Source organism: Gallinula chloropus (assembly GCF_964237585.1).
Source record: "Gallinula chloropus genome assembly, chromosome: 1".
Classification (NCBI taxonomy): Eukaryota; Metazoa; Chordata; class Aves; order Gruiformes; family Rallidae; genus Gallinula; species Gallinula chloropus.
The window spans coordinates 42,403,081-42,423,788 of record NC_140085.1 but is presented as its reverse complement, the minus strand read 5'-3'; the positions used below and the strand labels follow the sequence as shown (position 1 = coordinate 42,423,788).

Here is a 20,708-nt window from a genome sequence, read left to right as displayed (position 1 = left end):
TGTCAAGCAAGTAAACCAAATTTTAAATCAGAATGACAAACGAGCTGTTAATCCCTTCAGGGCAGGGCTGAGGGAGCTGGGGAGGGGTGGGGGAAGGAGGGGGGTGGGTCAGGGGAAAGTTTGTGCTGCTGGAGTGGATAAACAGAGGATTTCAGTTTTCCATGCAGCTAGTTTGCCTCCATTTAATGAGAGTTGCTCCATTTTTAAAAAAGTATAGCTGGATTAATCATTAAAATAACCTCATTAGTTTTGAAACTGTAACAAAATGAAGGGAACCTTATCTTGTAATTTACTGAGGGAGGAAGGAGTTTTTATTAGGTTTTGCACAGAAAGAGTCTGGTTCCTGTTGGTGATCTAGCAGTGGCGGTCATCTGACATTTCCCAGGGTGCAGACAGATGTCTGGAAGGCTTGTGTCTCAGAAGAACAAGGCTGATGCTCTCAGGCTGTTAGCCATTGAGAAATGCTGTGCACAACCCTCTTAAAAAATCTTCTGGCGTCTGTTTTACATACCATATACTCCGATCTTTTAGAGATCCCTGTAAGGTTTCGTTCTGCAGCTGCCTTACCCTTGGAATCTCCTTCAGCCTCTGCCCTTTCCTTTTCCTGGCTTCTCTTGCCATATGCACCACATTGCCCAGGAAGGTGGTGTGAGCACGAGACAGCAAGTCTGAGGAGGCTGGACTCGATCAGCTACTCTTCATTTGCTCTGACATAAGGGTTGTGGTTTCTCTTGAGTCTCAGGGGGAGTGGGAAAGTTGTTTTATATCTTCTGGGAGAAAAGAAGAATGTTGGTGAGGAGAGTGGTAAGGCTTGAAAAAAGTTGTTTATTAAATGAAATACAGAGCACGTGGATGATGATTCATTAATAAGCTCCCTAATCCTTCAAAGAAAGGCACATTTGCTCAAAATTTGAAGGATTCCTGTGGTTTTGTAGACCACATTCCCCAAAAGCTGCAACACCCCTTGTGCTCTCACTTTTCTTTAACAAGTTTCAGCTTCTGACTCCAGTCGTTAGCCCATGCCTGCCATTGCCATTTGTTTTCACATACAGAATGCTCTCTTGCTTTCTTGCTGTCTGGAAAGGAGCTTAAGCAGCCAACAATATTTTGAGCGTGTTGTGTGATGGGATGTGTTTGTTCTCTAGGGATGAATTTAGTAGACTGTGAAGTCTCCTCAGGTTTTCTAGGATGACAGTAGTTAACTAGGAAGCTGTCAGAACAGATGAAATAGGGTCCTAATCCCTGTAACAGGAGCATCATGCAGCATGCAAACCAAAAGGTTTGAGAGAAGAAAAAGATGTGTTAAGCCTTCTAGTTCTGATTAAATTTGGGTTACTGCAGAACCCTGTCTCAGTTTGTGTTTCTGCAAGTTGCCTAGACTTTTGCTTCCAAACTGTAAACAAAATGTTCATACCATGTTTGGTGTGAGCAGAAGCAAGAGTGCAGGACTGGGGATGTGCCCAGGTCTTTGATTCTTCTTGCATATGAGCTAACAGCCCACTGATTGGACAATTTGAGTAGCTGAATGTTGATGTGGTCCAAGGAAGTGGTTGAGTCACCTTCTCTGGAGGTATTTAACTGACATGTAGTCATGGTGCTTAGCGACATGCCTTAGCGGTGTGCTTAGCAGTATTAGGTTTATGGTTGGACTTAATGATGATGAAGGTCTTTTCCAGCCTAAGTGATTCCATGATTCTGTAGGGCATTGGCAAAAAAAATCCTGAACCCAGCTATGGCAGAGCAAAAGAAAAGAACCTGTGTGGTACCACATCAGGGACGTAGTTGGGTATGTATGGCTTTGTAGTACAACTACCCTTACCTGGCTGGGCTGCTTAGCACCAGAGTGCCATAGTGTGTGAGAGCTCCTGCTCTTAGCTCCGTTTCTGGCATAATGCTTCCACTGGTGCTTGCAAGGGCATCCTTAGAGGACAGTCAAGTGGTGGTTCTGTCTGTGCTGGTGGGATTATGGCAGTGACTGACAGTAGGGCCCTGGATGTTCAGTGCAATAACCCAGGCAATGTGAGACAACTTCGGGACACTAGAGTTTTAACTCAAGCTTTCCTTTGCTAAATGTAATTATAATTTAATATTTCCACTGTCAAAAAACTCAGAAAAATTCTATGTTCTTGAAAATATTTTGGAAAAGGGTAAACTGAAGTTCTAGTTTTTCCGTTGTCCTGTTGCCACGTTAGTAACAAAAGTAAAAGGTTATTTTTCACCGTTACTTCTCACCTGTTGCCTGAAACGCATGGACAACTTATATTAAGTGATTAATTGCAGGAATCATGTGGTATATTCAAGACAAAAAAAATCTCTAGAACTACAGTCAGAGTTTTGTATTACATCTCTGCAAAAACCATAAAACATTCTGCTTCACGCTTTATATCCTTCTCTGCAGTTGCCCATGATTGCAACAAACATTCCTATGTTTTGCAGGATAGAAAGCCACGAGGGAGAGATTTTATATTGAGAGGCACTTCATGTGTGTGCTGCTCACCCTTACTCTCTGAACTGAATGGGAATTACTGGAGCAAAGGCCTTTTAAACAAATGCAAAATACCTTGGCTTCAATAATAGTGGTTTTGTGCTTGTGTCTGCTATTTTTTGTGTTTGTATCTAAATGGTTGAGATTGGTCTAGAAAGAAATGTGTTCCTGTAAGGTATTTTGTGGCGGTGTTCATTCACCTTGTGTGGTAGAGCAGATAGAATAGCAAAAAACTTATTAGTTCAGTTGTTAGCCTTAGATAGAGAGATATGAAGATTTTGGGCATATGCCAGAGCGTTTATACTCCATATATGGACACCGGCATATACAGAGCTTATATCCTCTTATGGGATGTCACGGCTGTGTGCAGTGATTTTTATTCAGACTAAAAGATTTGACCCTATTTAGACAGTCCATAAAGATCTTTCAAACAATAGTTTGAAACTATTTGTTGTTTTTTGGTTTTAATGTGAAGTTGAAAATGCCATGTAGGGCTTTATCAGGTTCTGATAGCCTGTATGCAGGTAACTGAAAATAATGATCTGAATTAACACAAAATCTATTACTTCAGCCCTAATCCCCATAATTTTTGGTCTCTTTTTTATTTTTTTCCCCCTGTCCTTAACTATGGTTACTTGCCTTCTGTGCTTGAATTTCATCATTCATCATCATTGGATTTTCACTGCATGTGTTCCACTACGCCACAGTAGTTTTTGTCTTATGTAAGAATTCCTTATAGAAGTGGACTACGTATGGTTGTCTTAACTTTCACAAGAGCAAGACCTCTCTGGAGGTGGTTATTACAGGTAGCAGCTGAGCATGATCTCAGTGTCTCTGCACCCACTGTGAGTGTGAGTGGGTTTCTGCGATGTCGATGTGTGTAGTTTCTGCATCAGAGGTTTTGGGGTGGGATGTGGATGTGGGCTGTGTTCTCTTACACCTCTGCCACACGAAGAGTGTTCCAACAGAACAGGGTCTGGTGGCTACATAGGGGATGTGCTTTATCTCTTTCTATGGCCCTTCGTCCCCTGTCTCTTCCACATCTCTTTGAAAGTGGTTTTCATCGTATTGACCTTGTTTCTGTTCCTGCTTCTTGGCTGCCTGTGTGTCCATGACTTAGTGAGGAACTGTAAATGTCTACAGCAGTTACTGTATTTTTTTTTCTTCTTGGCAAATATTTTTACATTGATTTGTTAGTCTCAAAAGACTGTTTTCTACCAACATTTCAGTTATTCAGCTTCTCTCAAGGAAGCAACGTTTTAGCTTTTTCACAGACTTACTGAAGGAAATCTCTTAGTGAAACCGGCTGCTGGGTTTGTAACAGGATGAAGGCACCACTTCAATTTTGTGATGACTTTGAGTAGTCTGATTAGGGAAAGAATGGCAGCTATTAGAATTTTTTTTACAGGATTTTCCATGTAAGAGGTCTGTAGTTCTTGATGTGATTATGAGTTTGCATTACTGCTTATAGATTATTTGTATATATGTGTTATGATAAGCTCTAGATATCTTTGCAAAACTGTTTGCTCCCTTCTGTGCCTTCCTTCTACCCTCTCCCTGCCAAGGAAAATACAAACAAACAACCCCCCTCCTCCAAAAAAACCCATCACGAAGAATAGGAAAAAAACCCCACCACAATAAAGCAGTAGAAAGTATCTCTGCAGTGGCTGAGAGTGCTGAGGGAGGTGTGCTGTAGGAGGTAATATTGGTGACCCACTGGCATAGCTTTCAGTGTAATGCACAGTGGTGTTACTCAGTGAGTTAGAGCCCTTTACACAATGTAACCACTCAGGTCATATAGGGAGCAACATGAAGCCTTGCTTCAAAACCAAGTCCCTGTTGCTGGCAGAAAGCAGAAGTGTGTAAATGCAGGAAGATGCATTTAGCCTTCAGAGTCCTGTGGGAATTTAATTGGGGGACAAAGAATAAGTATTGAAGCCAGAAATAATTTTTCTATTTGGAAGATGGAGATTAGGGGTAATAAATTTAAATAATGGTTAGAAGGGTTTTTTTCCCACACACAACTTACATGTGAATTATTTGTTTTGCAGACCATTACATTCGGAGAGGTATAATATTCCCCTTCAATAGCAGGGTGAAACTGAAGCTCTTGTGTGTAAGTTTGGTGTGCCTGCAGTTGCTCAGTTCAGTTCCTAGTGAGCTTTATTTTTTCTTTGGTCTTTTGCCTTATGGACAGAGATGATGTGCTTTTCCAGGGCAGAAGTCTTGCTTCTGCAGTGTGCTGATGTGTCCAGATGTAGTAGAGTCAGGACTGCTCTGTTCCTGGCAGACACAGAAGTGGTTTATGAGTGAATCTGGCTTAGTACATTTTTTTTTCTATCTCAAACTATAGTCAATAGCTGGAGAAAATCTTGGGTTTGGTTCTTCTGTCTCCAACTGCTACCACAAACTTTAACTGTGTGCTGACAAAAGTGAGGAGGTTTCAGATGTTAAGGTTTGTGAAAGAATGAAATGTTACAAGAAACTGAAAACTTAAGAGAATGCCACATGCACACCCCCAGATGTATCACTTTCACTCTGATCAGTGATGTTTGCCTAAGATTTGGGGATACCAGACAGTCCCAGGCTTGTTACTTGATTAGCCTGTAAAACCACTGACACGTTTCTTCGACAGCTGAGAACGCGAATTTGCATTTCACGTAAATGTTTAATTCTTAACTTACCCAAAAATGTTGGTTCTTAAATATTTTTGTATGGTGTCACAAGATAAAGCATGTGGATTACTGCCTTCTTTTGAAGTGAATAATTTCCAAAGCATATTTCCATGGGTTTTTTTGAAGAACCCTTTTCATAACTTGCAGAAAATATAGTGATAGTGGATACATCGTCTAGAAGCTCATGATTTTTTTTTTGAAGCAAGCATCATTGTTCTTAAAGTATGACTTTTTGTTTTTTTTTTTATTCCCTCTCTTGGACCTTTGGGGGATGAGAATATTTATTGTTGAAGGCCAATATTGGTGCTCTGCATTGATATGTAATGATACGTGATACATTGTTCACCTATCGTGATGATAAAGATGCAATGTCATGTGGTGGAGACTAGAGTCACAGAATGGTTTGGGTTGGAAGGGACCTCAAAGCCCATCTAGTTCCACTCCCTGTGCCATCAGCAGGGACACCCACCACTAGACCAGGGTGCCCAGAGCCCCTTCCAACCCGGCCTTGAATGCTTCCTAGTATAACAGGATCTTTTCTCTCAACACCACCCTTATTGAACAGATCTGTGGGGAGTGGCTATGAGTACAGGTTTCTCTTGAAAATTCACATGGATATTTTTGTATGTGTGGTTTTAATTTGCTGATTGCGTGGACAAATCTAATTTAGGGAGTTAGATTTGATTAGTAAATAGAAGTTACGCCACGACAGTGTTCAGTAGCTGCCAATGTGTCTGTGAATTACCAAGTTCCAGGCTGAGTGAATGAAAGATGCTGTTGTAGATGACTGTTAAATCCTACCAGTTGTGGATATTTTTTCTCTCTTTTAAATAATATAGTTTACTGACTTTAATAGGAAAATAAAATTCACTTCAGTGCGTGTGTTGTGTCTTTTATACCTGTCTTAAATAGATTCCAGAATTAATTTAATAAACTAGAAGCCTTTTGGCATGTATCCTGCTAATGGAATGATATGTTTATTCTAATTTATGTTGTGATGGGATTTCTTTGATTTCCAATTAAAGTTAGAATCCATTCAAATTGTAACTTTTAAAACTCGGAGTCTTGTGTACTGGGAATGAGGTTGAGTTCAGTGCATTGACATAGAAGAAAGTTTGTAATTGATAATGAATGGAATGATTACTTCTGCTTTAAATAAGAGATAAATGAGTTACCTTTATCCTGCAGCTCAGAAAGGGTTTGTTGATGCTGTACTGAAGATTGTCCCAATCTGTTTATTTGCAGTAACCGAGTTTTCTGAACCAGCATTACCAAGAACTATATAGCTTGTTTGTTTATACATGTACTTTCTGGTTTTAAGTAGTTCAAGTGTTAGATTTGGCAATAGACAAAATATTTCAGACCATTGAAATAATTACTTGTACTTTAATGCCTAACCTCAAATATCTAAATCATTTTAAGAGCTTAAATTTTCTCCTTTTTTTTTTTTCTTTCTCCCTTTTGGCTATTAGTGTGATTTGGATGTGTTGCTTACACGGATAGAGCTGCAAAAAGATTCCCTCCCCCCACACCCCATATTTAAGGAAAAAAAGATTATCTTATTCACAACTATTTTAGCATAATGTGTAATGATCATCTTGTACTCTTGGGCAGTAAGGAAATTAGTTTATTTTCCCCTTGTAGAGTTCATATGCTTAATGTTAAGCTAGTAAGAATTTTTACGTGACTTAAAGTTTTAGAAAGCTTGTTGCATGAATCTTTCGTATTTTGGTTACAGAAATATTTCAGATTCCATATCTTCAGTCATGTGAAATGTTAATAATATTTTGGGATGCCCTTTAATATTTGTAACTCACTTTTTTCCAAAGTTAAGCAGAATATCAACACTAATGAAGATCATTCTGTTTTCTGCAGTATTTTGGAAGCTTGCTTGTAATATTTTGTGTCGAACTGGCCTGTGGTGTTTGGACCTATGAGCAGGAAATAACGGTGAGTCAGAAAAGGAGGCTGCATTTTTTCAACAGAAGAAAACAAAGATTTCCATTAGCTAGCTGTTTTATAATTGCTGTAGTGTTTATTCATTATTCTGACAGTCTAATTTCATGCAACTGCCTATTTTTTAAACAGAGAATTCTTTTGGAAAGCTTGTCTGTCTGGAAGGTCCGTTCTGGGATTCTCCCTTCCCCTTTCTATTTTTGAGAGCAAAATCCTGCAGTCCCTGATGAAAGGACTTGACTTTTTTTTGTTAATTCTTTCCCAGGCAGGTTCTCGTTGAAATCAGTGGAAGTTTTGCGGATAAAGTACGAACTTCAGGCTTATATGTTTTGAGAGAAGGGATGTGAGAATGGGAAGGGATTTTGCCCCAAAAGCTTTTAATGTTTTGAAGAGCTGTAGCTGAGTGTACTACATTGCAAACAGACAGTGTGTTCTTTCAGTAGAGGGTTTGCTGTCTGCAGAAATCTTCACACTGCCTCCACAAGCTATAAAATGCCAATTTTAAGCAAAATGTGTCTTAGCTATAAAACACTCTTCCGTAAACTTGTGAAGAGGTTTTATCCCTGTCTAGTTTTTATAGCTGTACCAACCTTTAATTTTCAAACTGAAGGCTTGTAACCATCGTGCAAGAAAATCGGTAAGTGTTGAGCAGAGATTAAACTGAAATGTTATTCTGCTGGTTGCTATATCTTTGTGTCTTGTACTCGGTCTGGTACATTTTTATGAATAGAGGGACAATTTTTTTCCTCTGAGCTGCAAAAATATGCCAAGTATACTGGTCTTTCCAACAGTGAGTAGCAATTACTTTGCAGTAAAATGGGAGGGAGCTGCCTTGATATTTACATGGTACTGGGACCAAAGAATTTCTGGCAGATTTAAAGTCTGAAGTTAACGTGGCAGCACTTTGCATTAGCATTCATTCCCTTGCAGCACAGATTCCAGAGGAGTATCTAATATAACCGTGATTAAGGCTATCCCTTTACTTCAAATGTCAGCTTACGTTGATACATTTTAAAATTGGCAATGCAGACAAGAGGCATGCTTCATCCTATGGGCACAGCTGCCCTCTGTGGGGATTTTGCCAAGGACGACAGCTCTAAGAAAGATACATCTTTCCACACAGATCTTGTCAGTTGAAGCTGCTTGAAATAACATGGCCTTCAGTGCACTGGTACGTGCTTTCTCCAGCCTTCTGTCTTCAGTTAGAGAACCTGAAGTTATGGTCATTTTAGCTGGTCCCCGCCCCGTCCCCCGCCCCCAAGCTTTCAGTTACCTGCTATGCTACTGAAACCCAAAGCAGGGACACTTTGATTAAAGCTGCCATAGCCCTACCACATGTTGAGGCACTGGTGATGCTGATTCCTTCCAGAAAAAAAACATCACTTTCCCTGTACCCGTTTGCCAAAAGAAGCAGCGTTCAGCTCCACATCTCTGCTTCCTGCAGTGGGTCACAGTGAACCCAGATATTCCATGCTCTTCCAGTTCTTCCTCTTTCTCCCAGGAGTTCAGATGTATGAACATGAGCATGCAAAAAGAACAGAAAAATCTCTTTGACAACCAATTTTTTTTTTAGTCTCTTCCTTTATATAGATATTTTTGTTCCTCATCTTCTGAAATACTGTGGGTTTTTTAATTTTCTCTTTCCATCTGATTTCCTCTTCTTACTTCCTGTCCTAACACTACTGCTCTTCCTGTGATGACGTGTGCCATGCTCAGGTTTCTTGCTTCTGAGACCCACAGGGAATGTGGCAGTCTGGAAGAGCACAGTTGTTTTTTGGTGTTTATTTCATACCTGTCCAGGTGGCTTCCCTAGAGTGTGTTTTCTCCTATTGTGCTTGACAGAGATAACTCCTTCTTATATACCCACAGGGGTGACTTCATGTCATGCTGGTTTCAGAGTAGCATGAAATCACACGAGCCCCTGGTGAGTTTCAAAGAATCAGTTGGCATTAGTGTAGGTGGGTGGGAGATGGGGTGAAGAATGTCACGGAGGCATAACTGCCTCTGCTGATCCAATATGGGCTCTCCTTGGCGTGTGGACAAGTTGCTGTAAGAGTCCTTGTATAAACAATTTTCCTTCCAGCTCATGATAGCTCTCAGCGTGAAGTGTGCCTCATGACTAATTTATTCCACCCACAAGATTGAAAAGCCAGTGTGGGTTCTCAGCTTACTTGGGCATCGGTCAAGTCTTGAGACTCATTAGAAAAATAATAATGAATAAGTAGATCTCAGCAGCAAACTGAACTTTACAGAACTTACACTAAAATCAAACCAGCATATCTGGTTTTTGTGTGTCTACCCGCTACATGAAACTGCTGGTTATAGTCAGAGAGGTGCATCTCAGGGTATTACTGTGCACTGCTGCATGCTTGAGCTGATGGGAAGATATTTAATAGATACATCAATGTAGTTTATTTGATGTGTTGGCATTTTTGGAGCAGTCACACATACGGATTCCAGCATCCCTCCTTAGCTCCAGAATTCAAGTTGCCTTTCTACAGTGGGGCTTAGGCTTTTTTTTTTACTTGCTTTTAATTTCCTTCTCTCACTTGATTTCTTTTCCTGCTTTCCATTGTTTTCATAAAAGTTGGATGCCTTGTGTTTTGTGTGTAACCTTGGACTGTATTCAACTCCAGATAAAAAAAGTCTAGCAAATATGAGCTTAACTGCAGCAATAGCAAATATTATCCAAAGAAAGCAGAGTGCTAACTTTCAGTGCAGTAAAGAGAAATGCATTGAGTACAAACCCAAATTATTTTATTATAGTGACCAGTGTAAATGTTTGCAGTAAAAATATTGTGTGATAGTGTTCTTTTAACACACTACTACTAACATTCCTCATGTGAACAGTTGTGAGTTCAATGCTTTATAGCTTAAGAAATAAATATCATGGTAAGTGAAAGGTGTGTTAAATTTCTGAGATATTATTAATATATTCATAATCATGAAGTTTTACCAGGTCATCAAAATAGTAGTATAACTTAGGAACACTTGATGATATTTCATCACTGCTGGTATTTGGATTACGAGGTCAGGCAGGCAGTGATTGTCCCTGTATTTTTGTAGAGTGTCTAGCATGACAAGGACCAGGCTCCTTCAGCTGCATTGTGACCTCTTCTTTTTGTTTCCCTTAGATAAACATTTATTGCTATTTGTAAAATGCCCTTACTGTTCACTTCAAATTGAACAGGATAGCTAATTCACAGATGCTAAAGTAGCTGGGCTCACCCACGCTCCAAATGAAAGCCTGTATTGCAATTGTGATTTCTTTCACCAGGATATTAAGGCTAATGGGAACAAGGCAAAACTCAGCATGAATGATGTGTATGCCTAGAAGGGCAACTGCAGTGCCTTCAGCTCCTTGTTTTAGTATGGCACATTGAAATTTGTGCTGCTGAGCAGAAGTTAATTTCTTGACTCCGTTGTATGCCAGGTGCCTTGTAACTTGTTTCTGTTGTTTCTAACAGATTGCTCACTGAGGGTCATAAGCTGACAATCGAGAGCACCAGCTCCTCGTTTCTAAGTAGTTAGATTTGAAAGAGTACTTCTAGAATCTTTCTTTCAGAGGATAAGATTTGCAAGCTTGAGAGTGTGTGTGAAAAGTTCTTAGGGTGCCATGGTCTAAATTTTGTTGTTACCATTCTTGAGCAAGAATCAAGAAATCAAGACCACTCACGATAGCTGCATGCAGGACTCCAGGCAAAGCTAGAAAGCTACTGAAAAGACTCTCAGGGTAGAATTCATCTCAATTATGAATTTTTTATATATATAGATGTCAGACATTTAAACCTAAATTGGTCACCTTATACTGTGAAGTAATTTGAGACTTCAGGGAATGATTCATCAGCTCTGTTTATAATACTTACCCTGAGATGAATTGCCCTTTATTGTTGCCTGTTTATTAAGATAACATCAGAGAGGTAGGTGCCTAAACTGAGGCAGGCAAATGCCATCCTTGTATGACTTGGATGGGGCTGGTTCAAATTCTGTCTCGGATTAAAAATAATAAATCTTGCAATAAAATAATCAAATTGCACCAAACTAACTCTGAATCTCTTCAAAGCACAGCTCCTTTTCCAGTGTACGTTAATTTGTAAGCAAAGGCTACAAAACCCTTTTTCCTGATGTTTTAATGAAGACTACTAAATTTTCTATAAATTTGCCATAAAAATCGACACGCCTGTTTCCCTGTTATACTTGATCACAGAGTTATTTTAGTCATTGCACTGGGAAGTTCTCAGATGGAAGTTCTGGGTTTAGAGCCACAAGCCAACTGCTAATTTCTCAGCTTTCTGTTGTATGAATCACTTTTCTTTCCGTGCTGCAGGTTCCAGTGCAGTGGTCTGATATGATCACGCTGAAAGCCAGAATGACCAATTACGGCCTACCAAGGTACCAGTGGCTGACCCATGCTTGGAATTTCTTCCAGAGAGAGGTAAGATGACAGTTAATTAATGAGCTGAAGTAATACATACTCAGTAAATGTCACTTGTCTCCTAAGGGAGAAAGTTTATTTTAAAGTGAAAAAGTAAGTGCAAGTCCATTTCTTGTGAAACTCTGTGTTGTGATTGGGTCTTCTAACATCACTTGATATCCAGCTCTCTGTAGAGGTTTCATAGGCCCTAAAGGCACTACAGTACCAAACCCAAATGATACTACATTCTGTTAAATTGCTAACACTGTCTTCTCCTTTGCCAGTAAGGTTAGGACACCAGCACCTTCAAGCATTGTAACATTTAAGAATATGGTGTGTATAAAATTAAAATTCTGTAGGTAAACTAAAATCAACCTTTCCATATGCTCATTTTATATTAAACTCTGTTCTCCTTCCTGTGTGCTGTTAATACAGTTCCTTTCATGGAGCTGTCATGGTGAAGATATTCATTCCTATTTAGTAGGAAAGGAAGTTTCCAAAAGGATACCAATACTATCTCTTTGGCTGAGGTTAGAGAAAGTGATGAAGAGTTTTATGTCCTTTGACCAGGGTGGGTGGAGGCAACAAACCAAAAAGCTGCCTTGTGTATTCACAGCTTTGCCCTCTGGCCTACTAAAATTCAGAACTGTTTTTAAAGAATGAACTATTATGCTACAAAAGCATGAAATTGCCCTAGGTAAAACCCATTAACTCCAAATGTGATTCACGTGCAGGAAGAGAACTCTTTAAATGCCTGTCATTGTGCTGCCCTTGTTGAAATGTTGAAATCTATCATTGTTGCACAGATTTCCTGTTTGTTTAAACATTTCCTGGCAGCACTTGTTAGTCTATATTTATACTACAACCTGAAAGAAAGAGTGAGGACTACATGAGGTTAAACACCCCCTTCCACTCCCCAGACCCAGGAAGTGCTCTGTGAAAGAGTGATTCCTCCATAGGCAGGCAGTGTTTGTGTCTGTTCTGGATAACATAATCAAATAGTCTCTATTTCTCTGAATAGAGCTGATACTTTATCCTACTTTTAATGATTGAATTAAAAACTGCCTCTTGCCCTCCTGTTTATTGCAGTGTTGTCGTAATAGCTGGTTTTGATATGAATGTTAATAATAAAACTTAAACTAGGCCTTAACTCTTCCAGTTCCTTTTAGAAGATAGATCAGTGGCCAGCAGATTGAGAGAGGTGATTCTGCCCCTCTACTCTGCTCTGGTGAGACCTCACTTGGAATACTGTGTCCAGCTTTGGAGCTCTCAATATGAGGACAGGGACTTGTTGGAGTGTGTCCAGAGGAAGGCTATAAAAACGGCCAAAGGGCTGGAGCACCATGAAGACAGGCTGAGACTGATGGATTTGTTCATCTCAGAGAAGAGAAGGCTTGGGGGGAGACCTTATAGTGGCCTTCCAGTACCTGAAAAGTGCCTAGAAGAAAGCTGGGAAAGAACTGTTCACGAGGGCATGTAGTAGGAGGATGAGGGGTAACAGTTTTAAATTCAAAAAAAGGGAGATTTAGGTTGGATATTAGGAGAAAGTTCTTCAATATGAGGTTGATAGATCACGGGAAGAGGTTGCCTAGAGACATAGTGGAGGCCCCATCCCTGGAAATATTCAAGGTCAGGCTTGATGGGGCTCTGAGCAACCTGATCTAGTCATGTCCCTGCTTAGTGCAGGGGGTTGGACTAGATGACCTCCAAACCTCCCTTCCAACCTTACACGTTCTGTGATTTCCTATATTCCATCTTTGACTGGAAGAATGATTTGAGGGAAGCTTGAAGTGAACTGAGAAGCCTTTTTTACAGCTCATGGGTAATTGGTGGGCTCCCATTTTTATTTTGTCTACTCAGGCAGTAGATGTGTGAACCTGGTATGTGCTCTGTGTCTGAATGTGCAGTTTACTTGGGGCCCTTCCTCCTTCAGCGTTGGAATTTTTTGCCGAAGTCAGAAATTTGTAGTTAAAATATTGTTCCCAAAGATTCAGCCCTGAACAGCTTTGTCCTCTTTCTTCTGTATATTTTAAAATCTGAGAGATGGGAAGTGTATTTTTTTTTTTCCCCAGACCTCTTACTGGTCTAATATCAGAGTTGTGGGTATGCCAAGGGAGAAGGGTCAGTTGAAGTCAGGAAGGAAGAACTGGGTGGGGAGGAAGAAAAGATTTGAGATTAGAAAAATTGTATTTAATGAGGTTGTCTTTGCAATTACAATGAGGAGCCAAACTCTGAGCTTTCCTTAGAAAGTCCAGTGTTGGGTGGAATTTGACTAACACACTGATAAAAACAGAAGCATAAATACTGGGATGAAAAAGGAAGAATTGAGATTTGTAAGAGGACTGATGAAGTCAAGGTAAGGTGTGTGCTAACGTGGTGTCTGGGCACTGACCTCCTTGATTGTGACCGAGGAGTGCCATACAGGACTCTGGCTCTCAAGCAAATAAAGGGGAGGCAAATGCTCCCGTGTACCCAAGCCCACAGGTCAAAGGAACCAGGTGATGAATTACAAGCACTCAGGCTGGTACTGGAGAACATCCAGACAGAAAAAAGCAGCATCTTGATCCTGCAGCAAGGCATTTTTTTTCAGTCATATCAAGTCCCTATCCAATGCCGAAGAAAATCTAATGTGGCTGCTTCAGCCCTTTTTTATGTGAAAGCAGCCAGGAATGTGGCAGGCTCGTCGTTTGGCTTTAAATCTCTCGGTGTGCTTTGCAGAGGAGAAGACAGGTTGTTAGTCCTGGTGGTTTTTATAGCCAATTACAGCTCATCTGCTTAGCAGCCTGGCTTCCTACTTTTATGGTTGATTCTGTTGTAGTGTTTATTTTAGTGTGCTATCTCCTCCTTCCGTTTTCCTTTTTTCCTTACAGCACTTGTGATTTCTATACCTGTTTGCTCACTTTCTTTCATCTGTTGTTTTTTTTTGTTGTTGTTGTTGTTGTTGTTTTGTTTCCTTTTTTGTTTGTTTTTTTTTTTCTATGTTCAGATAAATCTATGCTTTTTCTCAAGTGGATTTCCACAGATGTGTCCATAGTTGTAGCCTTGCAGGAACAATCCTCATTAACGAGACCTTAATCATAATTACCTATTACATTCTTCAGCTGCAGGTGTAGTTGTTCATTAGTCACCCTTTTGGCATGAAATTGGTTTCTTGTGGTCAGGATAACAGAATTACAGGGTAGGGCAATTTCTGTGAAGCATGCTTTGAGGGACCAGTCGGGATTTAAAGGGCAGAGCAGTATCGTTGGCTGCTTCTGAGGTATTCATTGGTCATTATGTTACATATTTCACGTTGATTTTATGTCAAAGTACAGCAGAAGACGATGTGTGTAAGCTCGTGTAGATATTTTAGCTCTGTGTAAACATTTTGAAACTTGCTAATAGGAATTTAAGTTGTTTGACTGTTGTGGTTTAACGTGGTGGCATCTAAACCAGCCACTCAGCCTTTCACTCCCTGCTCCCCACAGTGAGATGGGGCAGAGAATCAAAAAAGAAGAAAAACTTGTGGCTTGACAGAAGAACAGTTTAATAGGACAGAAAAGGAAGAGAATAATAATGATAGAAGAATATACAAAAAAAGTGATGCACAGCAGTTACTTAGCACCCTCTGATAGATGTTCAACTAGTTCCTGAGCCACAGCCTTCCCTGGAAAACTTACCCCACCTCATATACTGATCATGACATTATTTGATACAGAATATCCATTTGGGCAGTTTGGGTCAGCTGTCCCAGCTGCCAGCATCATGTGTAACTCCTGAAGAAGGCTTATGCCTCCCTGCTGTCAAGGCATGGGGAGCTGAAAAGTCCTGGACTTAATTCAAAACACTGCTTAGCAACAACTAAAATGTCACTGTTATCAACATTATTTTCATACTGAATCCAAAACTCAGCACTATACCAGCTATTGGGAAGAAAATTAACTCTATCCCTGCTGAAACCAGGACAATGACATACTGTTATGAAGAAGTAGCATCATTATTGCTGATCTTGGCTAATCCTTCCTTTGCAGTTTAAATGTTGTGGGGTGGTGTACTTCACAGACTGGCTGGAAATGACAGAGATGGACTGGCCACCTGACTCCTGTTGTGTCAGAGAGTTCCCAGGATGCTCTAAGCAGGCACATCATGAAGATCTCAGTGACCTTTATCAGGAGGTAAGAAGAAAAATGTGGATGTTTCAGAAGGCTTTGTACATTCCTCCTGATCCAGTTATTTCCCAAACTCATCACTTACAGTGCAGTAGACAGGTTTGTAGAGTTAAATGTGTTTTTTCAGAAGTGTTGTTGGATATTTATGTTTGGGTGGGGAGGAGAAGTGGAGAAAGAACCCACCCAACCACTCTACCTGTAAGTAAGGTAGCAATGCACTTAAAATCTGAGAGATGCTTTTGGTTCATGTTAGTTAGGTTGGAGTTTAAATTTGTTCTAGTTAAAAAAAAAAAAAGTGTTTTGGTGTAATGTCTGCAGCTTGCCAAGCTAAGAGAAATTCTACTTACTCTGTGGTAATGAGGGCTGTGGTAATGTATGTGTGGTGAAAGATGCTTTTGAGAAGTCCTTTGGAAAATGAGAACTCTCTTGTTAACAGGGCTTATGCAAGGAGGCACACAATTCAGTTCCTCTGCTATGAGCATGTGTAGGAACTTTGTCTGAAAATGCTCTTTCTCTAATACAATACAGTAGGATGATTATTGTAAAAGAATTTTTTAAAAAAGTCTTAAAAGCAGAGGGGACCTGTTTGAGTTCAAAGTGGCTAAGGGAGAAGATCATAGTAGCCAGTGGTTACAGTTCTTAGGGTGAAAATTATAGAAACCAGGAAACCTACTCTTTACCAAAACTCATTTTAAGTGTTCTCACAAAAATGTGGTCTCAAGTCACCTTTGCCTGGGGACTGCTCTGCTGCCCATCTTCCCCACCCCCCACCTGCCCCATGCTAACAGATGTCTGAAGAGCTTTAATTGTGCATTCAGTAGTGTCAGAATGACCAACAGTCCAGGTGGTCCATTAACAGCAAAAAGCATGTCTCAGTCAAGTAGTTAAGAGGGTCTGAGAAGAGGTGTGTACATTTGTTTGCTTTAAGAGTAATAGGGAGTGCATAGGAAAGAGGACAGGCCTGAGAAATGTACTTTCAGATGCTGCAGGATGAACACTTCTCTAATGGACAGTGCAAGTCTGCGTTATAGAAGAGCACCCAAAGAACCATTTTATCTTGTTCCAATCTTACTGCTGCTGTTCAAGACTCTTTCCTACAAGGATCTCTTACGTGCCTTGTGTTCCTAAGTTGTGGAGAGAGACCTCTGAAGCAGGGGAGATTCACTATATAAACAAGCCAAGATGAATATTAGCTATTGCCAGAATACAATTAAATTGTGGGGAAATGGCATGACTGAAATGGAATGACTTGCTAGATCTGTATAGCAGTGATTCTCTGAGCAGAAATTATAGGATCTGTTCTTGACTTTGAGAAATCTGCTGTAGGCCTGGCATGCATCCTCTCAGAAGAGAGAAAGGTAGAGCTGCCAAAAGGCAGGTGCCTCAGACGGCCAGTCTGTGCTGGGTAACCTAAAAGACGGTGGCAGAGCCCATTTTCTTTCCACCAGCTCCTTGTAGAGCTGCTCCTGTCTTACAGCAAGGCTTGCAGCGCTGCTGGTTACACTTGGGAAGTCTCCTGAATGGGAAAGCCACTCAGGCTGCTTCTGGGGCCTGCCATTCTCTTGCACATTCGTGAAGATCCAACCCTGTGGCTCACTCTGCAACAATGGCTGTTTTTTGTAACAGTGTTGCCAGTATGGATACCATACAGCCCCCCTTTGCCTTAGGTAGCCCTCAAGGAGTGTACATGTGTGGAAGCTGCAGAATATCTATTTGCCTTGAGCATCCTTCCTGCTTATGTGAAAGAGTATGCAAGCAGTGTCACTCAGTAAAAAGCTAAAACTATTTTTTGAGCTCAGAAATTTCCAAGAGGGAGTACTGGTCACTGTAGTGTCTTGCCAAAACTGCAAGGTTTTTCTCATCTCCCCTCTTCTGGTAACATTTCATTCCCGCAGCCATATCCTGTATGTTCAGGTCCTTTCGGTTCTACTTGGATAAAATCATTAGCCAAAGATCTTGATGATGTAGAACATAAGGGCTCTGTTGAGACTCACTTGATAAAAAGAAAGGCTGCCTGGGTTTTTTTCTAAAATAAACCTTCTATTTCTTCCCCTACCATCCTCCAGAGCACTTTGGATGGATTTGCATTTGCTCTTAGCAAAAATTTATTTTTGGTTTTCTGCTGTGGTATCTGTTCCAAAAAGGGACAGGTTATTTTCTGTTTTACCTGCCACAAAAATACTCTGTTTCTTTTTGAGATATGTACATTATTCAGTTGGCAAAACATCTGTTGGGATTTTTTTGCCATGGTGCTTTCCTGTGGGTTGTCTCGCAGCCTTGTTCAGTATACTTGCTAACGTGTTTATCAGTATCATGCAAAAACAGCTAAGGTTTTGCTAATCTGTTTGACTTCTGCTTTGGGGAATTGAAAGTGAAAGGCTTTTTTAGAAAGTGATTCAAAATAAAATTTCATAGAGGGAGACTTGCTGGCCTAATATTGGCTTATGTAAATGCTTCACAAGTCCATTCTGGTACTCCAGAAAAAATCTTTGCAGTACTTCAGAGAACAGGAGTTTGATTTGACTGGGATTGATTAAAATGTTCTGTTGTAGTTGTGCTGCAGTTTTCTGCTGGGACCTTGGAGCTTTCTGTAGTCTTAAGTTGGAATCCTTTGCAATATAATTATTTTAGAAAGAAACGTGGTGTGCTTATAGCTCTGTCTGGAGGTATCATTGGTAGGAATCGCTGCCTTTATTCTGACGGTCTTGACCTTTGGTGCGGTACATGGAACAGGCTAACCTTAGAAAGAACTTCGTTGTGAGGGGGTGCATCACATGGCAGTGTGACCTCAGAGGTTTGTTCCGGCCTGAGGACAAGGGGAGCTCTGCCAGTCTTGTGATCCGAAACTGGAGCCCAAATTAAATGGTTGGTAGTATTTTTTCTTTTGTTCTGTAGCATGCTTGGAACACTGAGTGAGCTTCTATGTGTTGGTGAGTATACAAACAGATCTGTTGAACACACCGATGGGTTATCTTTTCTACTCTTAGATATGCCTCACTTAAGATCTGGTCCTTATTCTATGATACTGCAGTAAGCCAGAAGTATATGCTTTGTTTCCATTTTAAGGCTGAAGATGTAAAACGGCCTTTGTGATAAATATGAATTGGGCCTTTAATCCAAAGCTCTGTCAGAGTTTGAAGCTGATTGAGTGATCGCCGCAAAGTCTTATGCGGTTTTTGAGTCATCAACAAGAACCCCCTGTTTAGAGACCAATTTTTACTTTTGCTGAGGAACGTATATTTATCTGCTCTTTAATTGCAGGCTACCAACTATCCATGTGTCACATAAGCAGAAATAAAACGTATGAATGTGAGGATAACTGAGGTGGCTGGATATCTCTCATTTTTGGACCTGATTTTCAACGCGTATTAGAGCAGAACTGTAAGAACATCATTAAATGGAGGGAGGCAGTCTATCTAGATTGGGCATAATTTGTCTCAGTTATGTGTCTGTACTGCAGGAGATGTAGACATTAATGTTATTGCTCTCAGTTAATGGATGTTTCCTCTAGGCAACAGATGAACTGAATTTGAATACTGCTGTGGTTGAGCATTTTTAAATTGTGACCAGCATGTACCTTCATCCCTTAAAGTTATCAGAACTATTAAAATGCAGCCAGTTTCTCTGTAATTAAAACCAAATTTGGAAAGTAGTATAATTAGAACACTGTCTTCTAATTGAGGAAAAAAACCAAAGGCACCCTCGTGAGAATTTTTGTTCTTCAAGTTCAACTACGGTGCCCTTGCTACAGTGGGGTTTTAGTTGTGTTTTTATTCTTTTCAGACTTCCACATCTATTCCTTTTTCTGTCTAAATAATGTTTCAAAAATGACACACTGAAATGATGAATAGAACAAAGATGTTGAGATCCTTTAACTTGTGCTGGTACAATTGTTCTGTAGTATAAGATTTTTTTTTATTTAGAACCTAAATGAGAATCTGTGGACTTCGGTATGAATTTCAGTTTGATTGAAAGCTGTTATTTATCACAGCCTGTCTTCAGATTGTGTCTCTTGGATCAATTGCTTTCTTATCATAGAAAAGCTGTAACAAAGATGTAAACCAAAAATCATCCCCTCTGAAGAGGGTTTCTGGTGTCTTCTGTTGGGACCTTTTGGCGCTCGTAGTGTTATCCCATCCAGATTATTACTCTGAGTTTTTCCTTGGTGCCTGCATTCCTTTGATTTTTTTATTCTGTGAAGGTCTGTGAAGTTTAGAACAGAGACTAAGAATGGCCTAGCATAGCTCAGGGCCTTCTCTTGATAATTTTACCTTTTCTAAGACAGGGCATCACCTTTTCTGAACAGCAAGCACTGTAGCTTGTGTATGCACTGTTGTGGAGTAGTTCTTAGAGCCAGTATCCAGGTATCTTTGCTGCCTTATGAGGGCTTTGGAGCTTTCCTGAAGCCTTGTACAGTAATTACTTGTCCTCGTAAGCAAACTCTGGAGTGTGTGCTGGTGGATTGGAAAAAGCTGAGGAGTCAAGGAGCAGCTACTCTTTCTAAATTTCTATTTTAGGGAACATCAACTTATGATGTTTTAACATGTTATTTTGTTCGTCAGACCTTTTATGTGGAAATAATAATAGTACTTATTATTCTTTAAATAATTGCTTTGTATTTGCATCTGCTCAATGGTAAGGAGGTGCACCTGACCATCATCCTAATACAGCATGTGGAGTAGCAGTTTGGAGCAGGGTCTAGTGGCCTGCCTGGGTTTGTGCAGAGCCTGATGTGGGGTGGGTTGTTACAGCTGCTCTCAAAGTGGTTAATGACATAAATCAAGGCAGTAAAACAGTGAGGTGACTTTCAAGCTCACCCTCGCTGTCTGCATTAACATAATTGTCAGTGGGATGTGTGCTGGTACTTGCACTGCTTCAGAGCAGTAGGTAACCTCAGTCAGCCTGGGGAACAGCCGTGGACCTGCTGCAGCCAAAGATGGTGTACAGCAGGGGAAAAGGTGTGGAAACCACTATGTTCAACCAGCTTGGTTTTGAACTGCTAAATATCTCTGGTATTTTTCACAATGCCA

General features: G+C 40.3%; 1 protein-coding gene across 1 annotated transcript in view; it reads left to right on the top strand.

The window, feature by feature from the left end:
* TSPAN12 (tetraspanin 12) overlaps nt 1-20,708 on the top strand; it is a 47,057-nt gene that overhangs the window by 23,010 nt on the left and 3,339 nt on the right. Inside the window, exons 5-7 of the mRNA XM_084263476.1 lie at nt 7,036-7,110; nt 11,444-11,551; nt 15,541-15,684. Of these exons, the coding sequence (XP_084119602.1) occupies nt 7,036-7,110; nt 11,444-11,551; nt 15,541-15,684 (327 nt within the window). The remainder of the gene's footprint in view (nt 1-7,035; nt 7,111-11,443; nt 11,552-15,540; nt 15,685-20,708) is intronic.